The 15,884-nt window shown below is 39.3% G+C and overlaps 2 protein-coding genes across 4 annotated transcripts; both read right to left on the reverse strand.

Annotated features, from left to right (window-relative positions):
- Positions 1–2,943: 2,943 nt before the first annotated feature.
- Positions 2,944–7,847, reverse strand: nudc (nudC nuclear distribution protein). Of its 2 annotated transcripts, none has more exons than XM_055055961.1 (8): positions 7,650–7,847; positions 6,879–6,956; positions 5,985–6,197; positions 5,809–5,889; positions 4,845–4,958; positions 4,410–4,688; positions 4,189–4,307; positions 2,944–3,314 (listed from the first exon to the last, which is right to left on the reverse strand). In XM_055055961.1, exons 1-8 carry the CDS (start codon positions 7,722–7,724, stop codon positions 3,263–3,265), a joined length of 1,011 nt encoding a protein of 336 aa, XP_054911936.1. In that variant the 5' UTR covers positions 7,725–7,847; the 3' UTR covers positions 2,944–3,262. The 2 variants fall into 2 exon arrangements, with proteins under 2 accessions (XP_054911936.1, XP_054911935.1); XM_055055960.1 differs by having other exon boundaries at positions 5,809–5,892.
- Positions 7,848–8,498: 651 nt separating this feature from the next.
- Positions 8,499–15,367, reverse strand: kdf1b (keratinocyte differentiation factor 1b). 2 transcript variants are annotated; one of them, XM_055055957.1, is made up of 4 exons: positions 15,186–15,367; positions 12,705–13,611; positions 12,523–12,609; positions 8,499–9,921 (listed from the first exon to the last, which is right to left on the reverse strand). In XM_055055957.1, exons 2-4 carry the CDS (start codon positions 13,603–13,605, stop codon positions 9,827–9,829), a joined length of 1,083 nt encoding a protein of 360 aa, XP_054911932.1. In that variant the 5' UTR covers positions 13,606–13,611; positions 15,186–15,367; the 3' UTR covers positions 8,499–9,826. The 2 variants fall into 2 exon arrangements, with proteins under 2 accessions (XP_054911932.1, XP_054911931.1); XM_055055956.1 differs by having other exon boundaries at positions 12,705–13,615.
- Positions 15,368–15,884: the final 517 nt, after the last annotated feature.

A 15,884-nucleotide genomic window follows, 5' to 3' on the forward strand; every position in this document is an offset into this window, starting at 1 on the left:
TTGCTGGTGCCTCTTCAGCTGCGTTCCGGGCGTTCCGGGGTCACCCTGCACAGCTCGCCAGTCTGTTGCAGGGCAACACAGAGAGACAAACAGGACAAACAACCATGCACACACACACACACCCACGCACACACACACACACCTGTCTGTACACATGGTCTTTGCTCAGCCTGGAGTGGTAAACAGGTCCTGCTTGGCCCCGGGGTCCCGGATCCAGGGCCCCGCCCGGCCGACCATCCAGTCCTCACAGCTACAGCCTGTGTTGACCTGAAGACCCAGCTCTCCTCTGTACGCCTCCACCTGCAGCCTCTGTTGGCCTTCAGTAATTGACAGTTAGCGTTTGCTCACTGGCTGCCTCTGCACCCTTGGAAGTGTGTTTCCTGAGCACACGATCCAGAGCATGCCCTGCATCGCACCCAGCTGTGGAGGACAGCAGGAGAAGACAGGATGGGACGATTTGGAATGAGATGTTTTTGCAGAATGTTAACATTTGTGGTTTTTTGCAACAGAATTCGGCGTCTGGAACCTAGAACGCCGCCTTCGTGCCGCCGTTCCCTCACGTTCCCTCCCTTCCCCTTCGCTTCCAGGAATATTCCACCAGATATTCCTGCTGTAGAGAACAGAACGGCAAACATGGTGATTGTGACGGTGAGTCACATTGTTCACAGGGCCTTTTGGTTGATTTACGGAGGGAAAACGATGCGGCCAGCCGCGGCAGCTGCAGGGAGGTGTATTTGCAGACTGCCCACCTCGCCCGCACCAGGACCCTCATCTCTGACCCTCTGATGTCTGTGTGTCTTTGTTAATGAATAAATTCTGGTACCTGGGTGAGACATTGCTCTCAGCTGAGCAGACTCTGGCTGCTCTGTGCCCTCAGCCCATGAGCAAGTCCTACTGCCGCCCCGCCCAGCCACAGAAAACCCTCTGGGCCTCCCAGTGAGAGCTTCTGTTCAGAGCTCACACTTATTTGCAGCTCTGCATAGAACCTCTGGAAAGCAAGAAAAATAAAACCAAAAAATCTGATACTATATTTTATTTTTCTCAAAGGGAAGTTAAGTCTCTCGGTAGCTCATATCGTCAGCTCATTGTAAATCTTGACGAAGGCTTTCCATCAAAATATCAAAATAAAGTAAATCCCATTTTAAAGCCTCATTCGGTCTCAGTGACACTGGGCCTCTTCAGGACTTCATGATACGTCATGTTTCGTCTCTAGAACTAGTTTTTACTCCTCTCAAAGTTTTGGCCTTTGCGATGGCTGCTTGAAAACCTGTGGAAAACTCTAACCCCGAGTAAAGATGTTCACATCCTACCCTGCGGTGCTTTTTTTGACGGCCTCCAGTCTGCTTGGTGTTCAGACGCATGTTTTCAAACCGAAACAGGAGATCACTTCAACCGGGACCGAGGCCGGGACTAGAGTTTCCTTTTTGAGCCGTATCAACGCTCGATTGTGCATTCACACCAGCTCTGCTTGGTCCGCTTTAATCCGACTCCGGTTGGTTTTGGGCGGTGTGAATGTGCAATTGAACTCTGATGCAGATCCAGTTTCACCATGGTAACCTGCATTCTGCACAGATATCTGGTCTCCGGTTGAACACCAGCAGCTCGGCGCTGGCTGTTTGAGGAGTGCTTTTGAACCACATGAGCAATTTCACACATTAGGAAGAGTTGCTAGCCAGCATAAGCTAATATATGTTTCCTCTGGTCGCTGCAGTGATGGTGACAGCCTCTCACCATCCTGACATGCCCTGTCCACTGCTCCGTGGACAGTCACACAACCCGACAAAACTTGTCTGCAAACTGGAGCTCTGTGATGTAGCATTTAGCAGAGGCTCATGATATCCAGTGTGACTGGAGAGAGCAAGAGAGACCGTGTTTTCACTGATCTGTGTTAGCATGCTGCTACTCCTCATTGTCCACATCATCACTGTGTCCTCACCCTTAAAAATGTAAGATACCGTGTGTGGCTAAGTTGAGCTCAGCTGAAGTCACCCTTAACTGAAGTTTCACAAATCAGATAAAGGTTTCACAAATCCCAAACATGGTTTTAAATATTCTATTAGTTGAGATTCATCCAGTCCAGGTTTGAAGAGTCTAGGTGTTGTACTTTTTAGAGTCGAATAAAGATGCTGAATGCAGTGAAGAATTTGGTGGAATCACCCTTTAGCCATTCCCTGAATCAGCTTCAGTCAACTTCAGCTTCGTCATATGAATCAGGTATTTTAAAAGAAAGCTTTTTTTAAATTACAGAAAGGTTGTGAGGACGGCCTGAACTCGACTGATTTACAAGTCGATCACATTCCTTCCATTTCTTGACTATTGATTGAAGTGACCTCAAGTGGACAGTCAGTTCCTCAATCTGTTTCCATCCTCTTACTTTTCAATAGCCTTTCTCTGATTGGTTGACGTGTTCTTTAGTGTTCATATTTGATGTTTTAGTTTAAGGTTGAGCAGGTAAAAAAACAACAAAAAAAAAAAACAAAAATAAAAACAGAAAAGGGAGCTTAGATTTCTGCACCCCACTAGTTTGATTGAATGAATTTGGATCATGTGGCCAAAAGATTGGATGCATCTAAAGTATTTAGTTTTATAAAAATAAAAAAAATACTACATTTTTCCACATTCAATTTGTTAATGTACTATATTTGAAATATTGCATAAATCCTGCTGTGTAATTTCAAAACTATCTCAAAGTCAAGTCAAAAATACTTCATTGATTCCAGACCACTCCATCTGACAGGCTCAATTTAAGACATGTGGGAAAACACTGCCCTCTTGTGGCCAAAAGTCTGCATTTCTGGCCTTTGAATGTTCTTTCCCTTCGCACTCACCTGCAGATCATTTTTATTTCCCCATGAAAAGAAAGTTCCATCTTTGTTGCTTACATTTGGAATCTCCTCTCATACAAATGAACAATTTAAACATAAAACACAGTTTACTGCTATGTGTTTTGGTTTGAGCATTCAGATTTATTGAAAGTAGGTAAAATTTCAAAAGGCCACAGGAAGTACAGACTTTAAAAGCTCTTTGAGTTTAAATTCCTTTATTTATTAAAAAAAAAAAGCAGATATCTTTAAATATCAGACATGTTGCAGAGAGGAAACGCTGTGTTCACATTAATCAAACACTCTCCAGCAAAACAAACACATGAATCTAGACATTTAAGACGTGGAAGTCAAATATACCGCATCCATTAAAGAGATGACGTTTCAGCGCTCGACGACGGCTGCAACAGGAAGCAGGACGTGGACTTCAACAGTCACTCTCAGCTGAACTTGGCTTTAGAGAAATCCATCTCTGGGTGCTGGGCCATGAACCTGCAGAAAGAGGAAAAGTCATATTAGGAAATACAAAAGGACGAGCGTTTTCACAAACAATTCATTTCTCAGACGTTAACGTCAAGACCCAGAGGGAAAACATCACAAAACTGACCTCCAATTACAGTTAAATATAAAGTCAACTTAATGGCATGTTTAGTTTTGTTCCCATCAAATTCCAAGGTTATCATTGCAGGTTCGTTTGGTTGTGAAAACTAAAAGAAGTTTCCACAGCTGACAATACTCTGAACTATGACAACAAAGAATGCATTAGTGAAAGAAAAAACACATCTAGAATAACTTTTTCATACAGGGCCATGTAGGTTCAGATGTTTTTCCTCATTAGTACCTTTATTTAAAATGATTTTCATTTCCTTTTGTTGTCTTTGGCTAATATTTGGACGGGTTTGATGTTCTGAAACATCAAACCATTAAACATTCTGAAATGTGCTAAAAAAAGAAAAGAAAAAAAAAGGAAATAAGCAAAATTTTAATACAAAATTTGAAAATACATGTTCTGAATGGAACCACTGCAATTTGTTGATAAAAGGTTTTGGTACTAGAATTAGGTGGATTTTTTGACTGTTTCGAAATTAGCTTATTTTGCAAAACTGCTATGGAAACGCTTTTTTAACATCACACAAGTCACATGATCAACAACCGGACGTTACTACTGGTGGAAAAGTTGAAGATGACGACAGGAAGTGGTAGGAGGGTCACAGTGTGGAATGCTTTTTAATGACTTCTTCCGTGAACAAATATATTAGTGTGTGATTTTAATCACGCCACAATTTTAACGGAAATACAGAAATTGCAAAATTATGCATTTTCAACTTCAGCAGAATATGGACAACGTTTTGCGGTGAGGACTCACTTCTTCAGAATGTCTTGTTTCTTCTGGTCTTCGGACGTCGGCAGTCCCATGGACTTCTGCCTCTGGTCGTACATCATCTTCTCCACCATCCCGCGCGTCTCTCCGTCCAGGTCTGACAGCTGCTCAGCAGGTAACAGAAGACGATCAGTGTTACCAGTTTGTGGTCCCTGTTGCTGAGCAACCGACCACCCAGCGCCGAACGCAGTGCGCTGATGTTTTACCTTTGAGTTCTCGGGGCAGATTTTCTTGGTGTTTATCTCTGGATCCGTGGTAACGATCTTACTCCACCACTCCATTTTGTTAATCTTCTCCAGGTGGACTGTGACCACTTTGCCGTCATCGATGAGCCAAGAACTCTCCTCCACCTTGACCTCGTTGAAGAGCTGACCCTCCATGACAGGAGGGTGACCTTTCAGGCCGACCTTGATGGAGCGACGCTGGATGTCCACCACCACGTCTCGGCCCTTGATGCGGAACTTCACGTCGAAAGGCACAGCAATCTGCGGCAAACCCAAAAAGATCCACCAACTAGTGAAGCATGCTTTCAGCACTTTTTCTTAACAGACTCCTAAACTAAAAGTTTAACATTTCACACTCCATACTTCCTATGATTGTCCTAAAGGAAACACACAGTCAAGCACAAACGACACACTTACATCGATTTCTGACAGCGTTTGTGTCCATTTGTAGTTAGGAAGGTCCGCTCCGTTTCCTGAGTTCGGCTTCAGTTTGTCTTTGTCCTTCTCGTCCTCCTCTGCATCCGAGTCGGACTGGATGGAGAAAAAACAGCTTTTAGTGCCGTTCCACATTAAGGAACCATGTCCTGTTGCATTCTCAGGGTTTCTGAACATTTCAGCAACTCACATTTAAGACTTTTTAAGACCTTAAGACTATGAAGAATGAGACGTGAAATCTGTAACAACAAATGTACACAAGAAAAATTACGCAACTCTTGTCACATTCTTACTTTAGTAAGAATGTGACACTGATACTGACGATACTGTGTATCTTCAGTACACAGTATACTGATTACTGTTCCGTTTAGTTTTTACTCATCCTCCAAATTCAGTTGCTGCTCTTAGTAGAGGTGTGATGCTGCATATTTTAGCATCAGTCCAATAACAAAGCAAACACAGAACCAGTATCACCAAAAGCTAGCAAGCTAGCTAGGGTATGTTAGCAACTAATTAGCGGCGGCTTCAGAAAAAATAAAGATGTCAGCTGATAAGAAACGTTTGACAAAAAAGTCCCACAAGAACAAATTAAACAAAAAACTACAGTGCAAAGAAAATGAGATTAGATAGTCCTGCCACGACAAAATTTGTGATCAATGAATTTATTTAAGGCAAACTTGACTCTTAAAATGCCTTAATTTTAGATCCATGAATCCTTAAAAAAACTTTTTAAGGTTGAGTGGACACGCAGTCATTAGACGCTCCTTTATGTCCACTTTTAAAACTCAACACTTTTATTCCTTGACTTTGACATGATTCTGTGACTGCTGTTGTATTACTCTTAATGTTGCTTTAAATGCATTTCTTATTGTTTCCTCATTTCTAAAATGTTCACAATTTTACGTGAAGCAGTGTAGTTCTCCAAGGTGCCAACCGGTTCACTCACCCCCTTCTCTTTGTCAGAACTCTTTTCTTCACCTCCTGTGTCATTCTTTGTCTTCTCCTCCTCATCCTCCTCTTTCTTCTTCTTCTATCACATATAAAACCACAACAAACAAGTCAATCATTTCTGGAAGTGGTTTGATTGCAAAAGAAGACTCGGTGGAAGCAGGCAGGTCAGACCTTGTCCAGCTCAGACTGCAGCTTCTCGGCCTCCTCGTCCGTCAGCTCCTGAATTCTTGGACCGTCCTCGTCCTTCTTCTTCTTCTTCTCCTCCTCAGCAAGCTTGGCACTTCTTTCTGCTTTCTCCTTCTTCTCCTTCTCCTGTTTCATTTGTTTCTCTCTGTGGGCCTTCAGCGCCAGCTTACTGTGGTGCTCGAAGGAATCTTTCACCAGCTAGAAGTGACGCAGGAGTCAACATGTGACAGGGGAGCACATTCGCAGGGTTAAGTCTGACAAAATGGTAACAGAAACTAGAGAGTAGAGGTGGGATGAATTACCAAACCCACAGTTTGGTTTGGTAAACATATTTTAAATCAATACACTAACCAGAAACGTCTGTTATGAAATAGACATTTCCTTCCTTGACTCACACTTTTGAAATTGAGGTATTAACAGCAGAATTGAGATGTAGGTTCAAAAGATCAATTCTCCAGAATGAAACATGTAGTCAAGTAATATTAAAACTAAAAAAAGATACACTTATTATCAAAGTAGAGTTAAAGTAGGATGTGATTGTATGATCTCAGAAAACTAAATAAGGTTTTTTTCCCATCTACCAACTTTTACTTTACAATATCACAGAATATTTTTGTTTAATGTTATAAGTGTATGCTTTAAATAAAAAAAAATTTTAATTTTTTTTCTTGCAATTATACAACCTTTTGAGATCAGAAAACGTTCAAATGTTTCCTAATAAACATTTAGATATTCTGCTTTACCCCCCTCACTGCCATTGGTCCAATACTATTTTTACAGATGTGCTCATCTAAATTTCATGTGCATTTTAATTACTTTATTTTTAATTCTTTATTTCATTTCTCTTTTTAACAACAGCTTCATCCCAACTATTCTTACCTTCTCTGCAGCTCCTTGATCTCCGCCTATGAAGAAATCCGTCTTGCGTCGGAGGAAACTGAAAAAGGTATTTACTAGCTGTTGGAGGGTAAAAAACACGTTCCAATGAGAAAAATAATGTTGAATGACTGCATTTTAGATTGTTTCTTACATAGAAAGAGCATGAAAGGTTGTTCTTTGGTACTTTAGGTCTGTTAGAGTGAAGTATTGTTATCGCCACAGTGTGAAACATTTTCACTATCTGGATATTAGGAATATGTGTGTCCTACTTTTACACTCCTTGTGAAAGTATCCAAACTCATAACAGTTCTCCAGATTGCGGATAAGGCTATGGCAACAACAAATAAATCAATTAATTGCATGATTGATTAAAACAGACTCACCAATACTTCAGGAAGGCACTAGAATTTGCTGATGAAAATAACTGACCCTTACAGAAACATCCGTCTCCAAATACTTCCAGTAAAGAGCAGCAGCATCACACCAACATGCACAACTATGATCAACCTTCTTTCTATTCAGTTTGTAAGCTGCCATCTGAATGGTTTCAAGGGCTAATCTCATATCGTAGCCATTGGTGCTCCGAATTTACCACAAAGAGCTGATGGTTATTGTTTAATGCGTCCCAATATCAACGTGGTATTAATGTTTACATTGTATGACAGGAGATTAATTTAAATGCCTCTGTATTTCTGCCAGTACAGGTCGAAACGTGTCTTAGCCTAACTATTAGCATCATAGCATCAGGATATTAGCAGCACGCTGGTTTACCTCCTGTACTCCTCCTTCGTGTTGCTGGGCCATGACGAGCAACATACCGTCATACTTTTCTTCTTCTTCCCCCATATTACCAGAGATGAGACTCTTAGCTTATCGTTAAATGCGCGAGTGACAAATAAAGTTAAAATAACCCTAAAGATGTGCTCTTGTCTGAACCTGTTGTCACGCGACTCACTTCCTGGAAACTGATCCCGCCTAGGTTAGTTTGACCAATCAGAAGGGCGTATTTTAACTGACAAGGACAAGCATCCAATTGATAGAGAGTATTTGTTCGGGGCGGAGTGAAGAGCCCCGGTAAAACAGAATTTTCTAGAGAAATAATGATAATAAAAAACCCAGAAATAAAACAAATAAAAAATAAAGATATAAAATACTCTTTCAACTTCACATTATTTACTTAATTAATTTTATTTCACAGGCTTAACATTGCAGGTCATTTGAATAGCAAACATTTAAAATAGCCGATATAGCTTGTTTGCAGTTTCCATGGTAGCTTTGCAGCTTTGCCCTGATTTGCCCAATTAGAATAAATTTTTTTTAACCTAATGTCAAAAACTACTAAATTGAGTTCACGTGAACTTACTTTTTCAAAAATATTTTGTTAATGTTTTCATATATTGTGATTTATCAGAAAAAGATTTGTCAAGGCACTTTCAAATATAATGTGTTGTATTTCTAACATTTTTAGCTTTCATTCATTCATTCATTCATTCAGCTATTCTGTGAAACTTTTACAGTTGCAGATGTCCCTGTTGTCACTTAAGATATTTAGTAGTCATATATTATGTGACAACTAAATACACTAAATGCTCACTTCAATTTTCACTGAATTTGACAAGCTTTTTATAAATATATATATTTTTTAATTTCCAGTGACAACACGACTAATGCAGGCAAACCATCAAACATTTGAAAAACAAGAATACCATAAGTAACCACTGATTTCACACATAGAACTCAAAAAAAGCCTAAGATAGACTGGGCTGTTACACTTCTACACTTTTAATTTTGATAATATTGACAAGAAGTTTGATTTTTTTGAAAATTATTCACCTGCTCAACAGAGGAACATCAGAAAACATCTGCTGTTTAAAGGACAGAAGCTTCGAAAAGGCAGAAAGTGAGAATTTGAGAGATTTCAGATTTCCCCTTAACAAGCAAGAGCTACCTGTGAAATATGAGCTTCATATTCCAATCTCTCTGAACATTAAGTATAGTTTTATGCGTCTTTTAAGATTTTTAATCAAAAATATATTTCTTACAAAAGACAGGCATTCAAGTTCCAGAGAAAGAACTGGAGTTCCGGCATGTTAGCTTAGTTAGCTTAGCATATTACTCTGAAAAACAGCAGTCAGGGCAGGATATTGGTCTGTCAACTGTTGAAAACAACTTTAACCACAGAATGAGGCGCTGACTTGTGATTAACACACTAAAGAGGTGTGTGTCTAATAAAGTATTTCTATTGCACTGTTAGTAATTGGCAAGAAAGAGGATTTACATTTCGTTTGTACAGAATACCATAAAAAATTAGAATAAATTAATGATTGGCCATGATTAAAAATTTTTTAATTAATCTGAAAGCGATGTAATTTTGATTCTTACTTATACTAATATCACTTTTAAATATTTGAAAAGATCTTAAACAAATTCTTCTTCTCTTAGACTACTGACACTTTGACCATTAAAATGTCTCTAACACAAATTAAAATAAGAAAATTCATAAACAAAGAAAGCAAAAAATTGAATGAATTAAAATCAACTCTATAAAGGCAAAAGTATGGTGAAATGTATACTAACAAAACAAAAAGCAAAGGGAAAAACTGTACTACGTAACAAGAGCACGGGTAAAGGACAAAATCAAGCTGTAGAGCCTCAAGCTCTTCACAAACAAGCGAACGGTCAATTGTCATAAAAAATTTAACTGTTTTACAGACGGAGTCCCAATTAGACGATCCTTCAAATGCACAGATACAATATTTACATTCATAAATATCTGCACGCAGAACCCTGAGTTCACTGTAGCCTTCACACAATTCCACCCTTCACATTTTTCTCCTTCCTGTCAAAGGAGCTCGGCTCAGCCAGACACTCCAGTGCAAGTAAAGTCGTCCTTCCAACACCCAGTGCGTGGCCAGAAGGAGGCAACTGGGTGGTTCCGTACCGCTGCTTCATGTCCTCGCCGAAGCGTGCAGTAGTGGCACGCCTGAAGACTCCATCTCTGAGTGAGAGGGCGAGTAGGTTGATGGAGAACTTGAAGTGGGATCTATTAGACCAGAACAACAACAAATGCTGTCAATCTTAAGTGAATGTCAGTCTGTTACATTCTAACTCACAGAATTAGAATTTGAGTTTTGGGGAGTTGTGATGTTCTTGATCTGCATTTCAGAACATAAACCCTGTAATTAAGGTTTTAGCCAGGGCCGGCCCAAGACGTTTTGAGGCACAAAACAGGTTTTTTCATTTTTGTATTTTGGGCCCTCCATACCAACATCACAACACCAGATGCTTTATCATTTCTAAGCATATAATATACCAAATAAATCATTAGGATAATTTGTAATTAGCTTACATCATACCAATGTTATTATGGCTGCTGATTTTAACTTTATTGGAGTAACAAACTAAAGAAATTATTTGGAATTTGAAATGCAGAAAGGCATTTCAGCGTGTCATATTGTTTTAACTACTCGACAAACAGTAAATATGAAGTAAAAAACCCCAACTAGTTTGACGTCTTATATTTCCCCAACAGAGGCAGCAGCCATCAACAGGAAGAGATTTACCATTATTTATGTATCAACTATAAAAACAATACAGAAATTGGTTTTACTTATATTATCGCATTTAGTTTGCATTGTTCAATATTATATATATTTCAGCATATATGTTTTTCTGTAATTATTGCTAGCTTGGTGCTCTTGGTCATTTAGCTCTGGATGACAACCAATACGAAGGTAAAAACATTGCTAAATTATGAATGCACCACGAATATCCTACACAGACTCATTCCACATCAATATTTTCATGTTTTTTTGTCCTCAGAAGGCATTCTGAGTCTCTTTCTACTGACATTTTAACAAGGTTTTTGAAAGCACTCCTAAGCAATACAATACACATTTGATCTTATTTTATTAACATGAAGCTGATCACTGAAATACCAGCGCCCAAGGCGAGCCCCCCAGCAGTTTGCCCTTTGTTCACTTTCTGTTTTACAGTGCATGCTTACAGTGCAGCTGTGTAGTAAACAGCAGGAGCCTGCCAGGCATGACTCAGGTGTTTTATTACAGCGAAATTTTAAAGGCTAACACATTTTCTGCTGACGGAGAAGTCTGGAAAGTCACAAATCATTTAAAGCTTCTTATGTGTGCCTGTGCAAGCAAACTGTTCAGGCTGGCTTTGTTGTTGTGTTGGTATTAAAGCTATGTGCAGCTGCATTACACTCTCTTACATTTAGTTAACACAGAAGAGGTCGTGAAATGTAACCCTTTTTATTGTTTTCATCGAAATAGATTCATGATCAGTCATAAGTATGACAATAAGTTATACATTTCTGTGAAATGCCTATAAGTGCAAGATACTCTGAATGTGCGAAGTATTTGGTATGCTGTTTTAGTCAGTGCTGTTTAAAGCACGTCTTAAATCATATTAGTTGGACCACATTGATGTTCAGAGGAAATTGAAAATATTCACTAAAATCAGTGAGACAATACTTGAGATTGAAAAAACCCCCCCAAAAACAGACGTAAGTTAAAATTCTTTGGATCCTGAGTTACTTTGCTATCGATTTATTTGTCATCAATCAAATCAGTGCAGTTGATATATGTTTACTGCCAAATTATATCAATCAGTCCCTCCAGTTTCTTGAGAATTTGGAACGTGGAAATTCACACAAAATCAACCAATCCCTGCACTTTTTTGCGCTAATACATAATTAGGAGTTTATTGCAGATTTTTCTCAAAAAGTGACAAAAGCTTGTACTAAACAGCTGCCTTAGTTGATGTCAGGTCAGCCCACAACCTGTAGAAAAGATCCCATTTACCATCAGTAATAAGTGCAAATATTTCCAAATTAGTATCACAAACACTTTGATTTAAAAAATAAAAAAATAAATCACAAAAAGTATAACATAATACTGGAGGGACTGAAAAGATGTTCAATAATATATTTTTTTAATTGTAAGAATTTATTGATATTTTAACAGTTTGCGAACAGGTTTTATCAACACGTTCTGGCACAACTGGCCCTTTAAGACCATTTATGATCTTGAATAGTCACAAAACGAAAATGAGTTTGACTCCCCTGCTTTAATGGGTCCCTAGTCAAAGTAGTTGCTGTGGTGATATGGGCCCAAGTGGGACAGTCAGTCGGGAATCAGGCATCAGTGCCTTAACATCCACCCCGTCCTTCACAACACATGCAACACTATATAGCGGGGGGCTGGTGCCTGTCTGGCATGTTGGTGGGTCTAGAGGGACCCGGTTCCAGGCTTGGCTTTTTGAGAGTTGTGACTGTTGAGTTGGTGCTTCGTGTCTGTCTGAAGCAGGTGTGACCTTCCAGAGCTGCGTCCACTTACCCTTAGTAGCTCTAACAGAGGAGGGTTAAGTACACCTCCCCCCCATTACATATAGCTTTTTCATTTTAAATAGCATCTCATTAATACTTAAGTTGCTAACTTTAAGTGTTTCTGTAAGCAACATCTTCCTTATTGAAGAGTTTTCTCAACAGGGTCTGGTAAAGTGCGCTTACTTACACATCAAGCTGATAATTATTAAATTCCATCTCACACCTTTCTCTTTTTCTCTCTAATAAATGCAAACATTGCAAATATTTAGGTATCAAAAATTAATAAAACATAATCCTTACCTCCATTCTTCCTCCACATGTTTCTGGCAAACTTGTCAGTGGAAGTCAAGTCGGATATTTGGATGTTGGGATTTGTCTTGTAGTCGTCTTGAGGAAAAGAAAACAAAGACACACTTTTCTCTAACACCAGTAGGTATGTCGTACATATTACAGGGTAAATGAGTGAAAACTGCTCAACTTACTGTTGTTGCTTGAGGGAAAGGAGCCACTCTCTATCATGGTCTCGTGCCCACTGTCCGACATCGTCCTCTCCATCCTGGGAATCGGCGGCCGCTTCTTTGTGCTCTTCCGAGTGCTGATGCGGATGATGCCCCGCACCAACCGGCACTCCGCTTCCTGCTCGTCCATTTTGTGCTCCTCTGCCAGGGAGTTGATGAGTTGGTTGATGGCTTTGCTCTTCCTCAGAAACACAGAGTCCGAGGTGCACCTGGCCAGCTCTTCGATTTGATACTCAGAGTACAGCTCCAGTAGCTTCTTGGTGATCAGGGAGTCCACGTTCTCGTCGCCGTCCTCCCAGTCATTAAATGGCATAGAATCATTCAAGGAGGCAAACTCTGATGGGGTTTGAGCAGGCAGCGGCGCATATGTTGAAGATTTGACGTCGTAATCTAAATCATCTTTTGGACCGACTACTCTAACTCCATTGATGCGAAAGTCTGACCATTCGGTGTCAGCCTCTTCTTTGTTGTTGTCCGGGTTAAGACCTCGGAGACTGATCTTTTCTGCCTCATCTTGGGAGCTCTCGTTCGGCGGCAAACGTGGAGGGTGGATGCAGCGCTGGCACACCTTATACAGTCCAAAGGTGATTACGGTGCACACAAAGGTTTTACAACTCTTTGGAGAAGAGCAGGGATTGCAGCTCGATGCTGCAGATGAAGGCTCAGCTACACCGGGAACAAAGTCAATGGTCTCAGACTCGTTCCCATCAGCGTCTTTAAGGCGGCCTTTGTGGACTGGCTTTGGCTGTGGGGTTGGCTGCCTATCCTCCACCGGGTCCACACACCGCTCCTCGGTGAAAGACACTTCCCTGGTGCTCCCCAGCCTCTCGCCGCGCCTCAGACTGTCACTGGTGCCAGCAGACATGACTAACTAGCTGCAAGAATCCAACGGGAAAAGAAGCACAACAGAGAGGTTACATTAAAAATGGTTATACGATATTATCTTTCTGTCAGGCAGAATATCAAATCTCCTGTTAAACCACTTGAGGGTTTAACGAGATGGTGATGGATTCCTTTTTATCTTAAAAAAAAGGGAAAAGGAATCCACTATTACTGGCAGGCAGGTAATGTGGCCCAACAGGTTTCATGGATGATGCACCTGGTGAGAGACAATCACCCATTCATACATCCGATTATCTGTGTGATGTCATGGAGTATTCCACAATGATAAACAACTCATTCAGTTTGGTCACAACTGAGGAGTCAAGACCGCTCAGTAAGGCACAAATAAAGTCAAAACAAACATTGACTGAGCTGCATTAATATTAATAGTAATACTAGCATTAATAATAATTCTGACAATATTCATCATTTGTGTTATTATTATCATCTTTATTGCAATTATTATCATTGTCTCACTGCAATGCATTAGCTTATCTACGACTACTTGTGACAAAAATAAAGTTATTTATTTTGGTGATAATTTTAGTCTTGCTATAGTGGTAATATTCAAAAATTATATCAGTAGATACACCAACACACAAGCTACTGTTGGTAATAGCAATATTTTATAACACTAATGTTAACAGTACTAGGACTACTGCAGTACTACTATGACTGCTACTAATAATATTAGTAAAAAAAATAACTATAAGCCTCTACAGGCTTGTAATATGAAATAGCAACAATAATATTAATATTTTTATATTTGTGGCTAATTGGTATAATAATCATTTCAATAATAATAATAATAATAATAGAATTAGAAGTAATTCTTGTCAGTAATATTAATAATAATTAATAATTAGTATAACTACCATTTCAAAAAGGTGACAATAATAACAGTGAACACATTATGTGTTATTGGTGGTGTTAGACTACATAAGGTGATTTATAATAATATTAATATTAATAATGATACCAATAGCACTGTCATTATTAACATAAGAAATGATAACAAAGTAACAATAATGCACTTTGTCTTAATAATAAAATAATTAATCGGGCCTCTACAACCAAAACAACAGCAACAACAATAATAATTATTATTATTTTATTTTTTGTAGTGAGATTAATTAGTATAATAATGATGTTTTTAAGATTGAATAGTAAAGTTATGTGGTACAACTGGCATTAGCTTAAATACGTCAACTTGGGATAATGTTAATTATGTTTAAAGATAAAAAATAATGTTATTAAGATATGAATGCTATAATATTCTGACTGACTGAATGATCCTGTGTTTCGTCACCAGTCTGGTCTCAGTGCTGACGTCCTCTGCGACGACGACGGTTCAAAGCAACGTCGCATTAATCTCGTCCACTCAACGAAAACGTTTCGCTGTTTTACGAATATGCAGCCTAATTACTAATTCAGCTAACAATAGGCTAAGATACTGGAGACATTGGCTCGCAGTCACTTTTTGTCTTTGAGCCTGTGTCAATATTGTTTTCACGTTCATGGCGACTTGTCACTGCGTCTCTTCCTCCATTATAAACTTCTCACCTATAGCCAGAGTACGCTGCGTCCACAAGCCGATTCCCCCCAAAATCACGGCTTTCCCGGTATCCCACAGGTCAACATGTGTGTTTTAGTCCATCTGTGACAAGGAATTGGGACCAAAACACTCCAAAACGAAAGTTTGAGGAAAGTTTGGGGGAAATCCGTGTACCTGAGCGTCAAGGTACAGGAAGCGAACCAGGTAAGACAAAACCGGAGTGAGGACTTCCGGTTAGAAGTGGATTTAAAAAATAAAACTCAGGTAAAATGACAAACTTTGTGGATTCTAATGCACAAGTATCCGCTCATGTACGCCTATTTATATAGTTATATATATTTATAGATCTATAAATTTGCATGAAATAAACTTTTTTAACGACAAACATTAAGTTTCAGCGGCGCAAATTGATGCAATTTTACTTTGAAACTTGCATTTCCGGAAGGCCATAGCAACATTTGGGTAGTTTATTATGCTGTTGATATGCTTGGGCTGTACTGAGACATACGGTAAAAAAAGAAACTGAAAACATAAAACAGATACGTGTATTAAGAGACAAATAAATAAACGAAGGAACGGGACCATCAAATGGATTTGAAAGAAAAAGACGAAGAGGAAAAAAGTTGATAGATAACCGTTGATTGGACTAGATCAGAGATTTGCAGATTTCCTCAAACCAGATCTCTGCAAGTCTGATAGGTTGCTAA

Source organism: Poeciliopsis prolifica, unplaced genomic scaffold, assembly GCF_027474105.1.
Source record: "Poeciliopsis prolifica strain line A6 unplaced genomic scaffold, Auburn_PproV2 SCAFFOLD043, whole genome shotgun sequence".
NCBI lineage: Eukaryota > Metazoa > Chordata > Actinopteri > Cyprinodontiformes > Poeciliidae > Poeciliopsis > Poeciliopsis prolifica.

Excerpts from the sequence above, each read along its gene's own strand:
- nudc (XM_055055960.1), bottom strand. The coding sequence starts at position 7,724 with ATGGGGGAAGAAGAAGAAAAGTATGACGGTATGTTGCTCGTCATGGCC. Across the intron at positions 4,308-4,409 it reads TCTGCCCCGAGAACTCAAAG|CTGTCAGACCTGGACGGAGA; the intron begins GTAAAACATCAG and ends CCTGCTGAGCAG. Across the intron at positions 3,315-4,188 it reads AAACAAGACATTCTGAAGAA|GTTCATGGCCCAGCACCCAG; the intron begins GTGAGTCCTCAC and ends CTCTTTCTGCAG.
- kdf1b (XM_055055957.1), bottom strand. The coding sequence starts at position 13,605 with ATGTCTGCTGGCACCAGTGACAGTCTGAGGCGCGGCGAGAGGCTGGGG. Across the intron at positions 12,610-12,704 it reads CTTTCCCTCAAGCAACAACA|ACGACTACAAGACAAATCCC; the intron begins GTAAGTTGAGCA and ends CTTTTCCTCAAG. Across the intron at positions 9,922-12,522 it reads CATGTGGAGGAAGAATGGAG|ATCCCACTTCAAGTTCTCCA; the intron begins GTAAGGATTATG and ends CTGGTCTAATAG.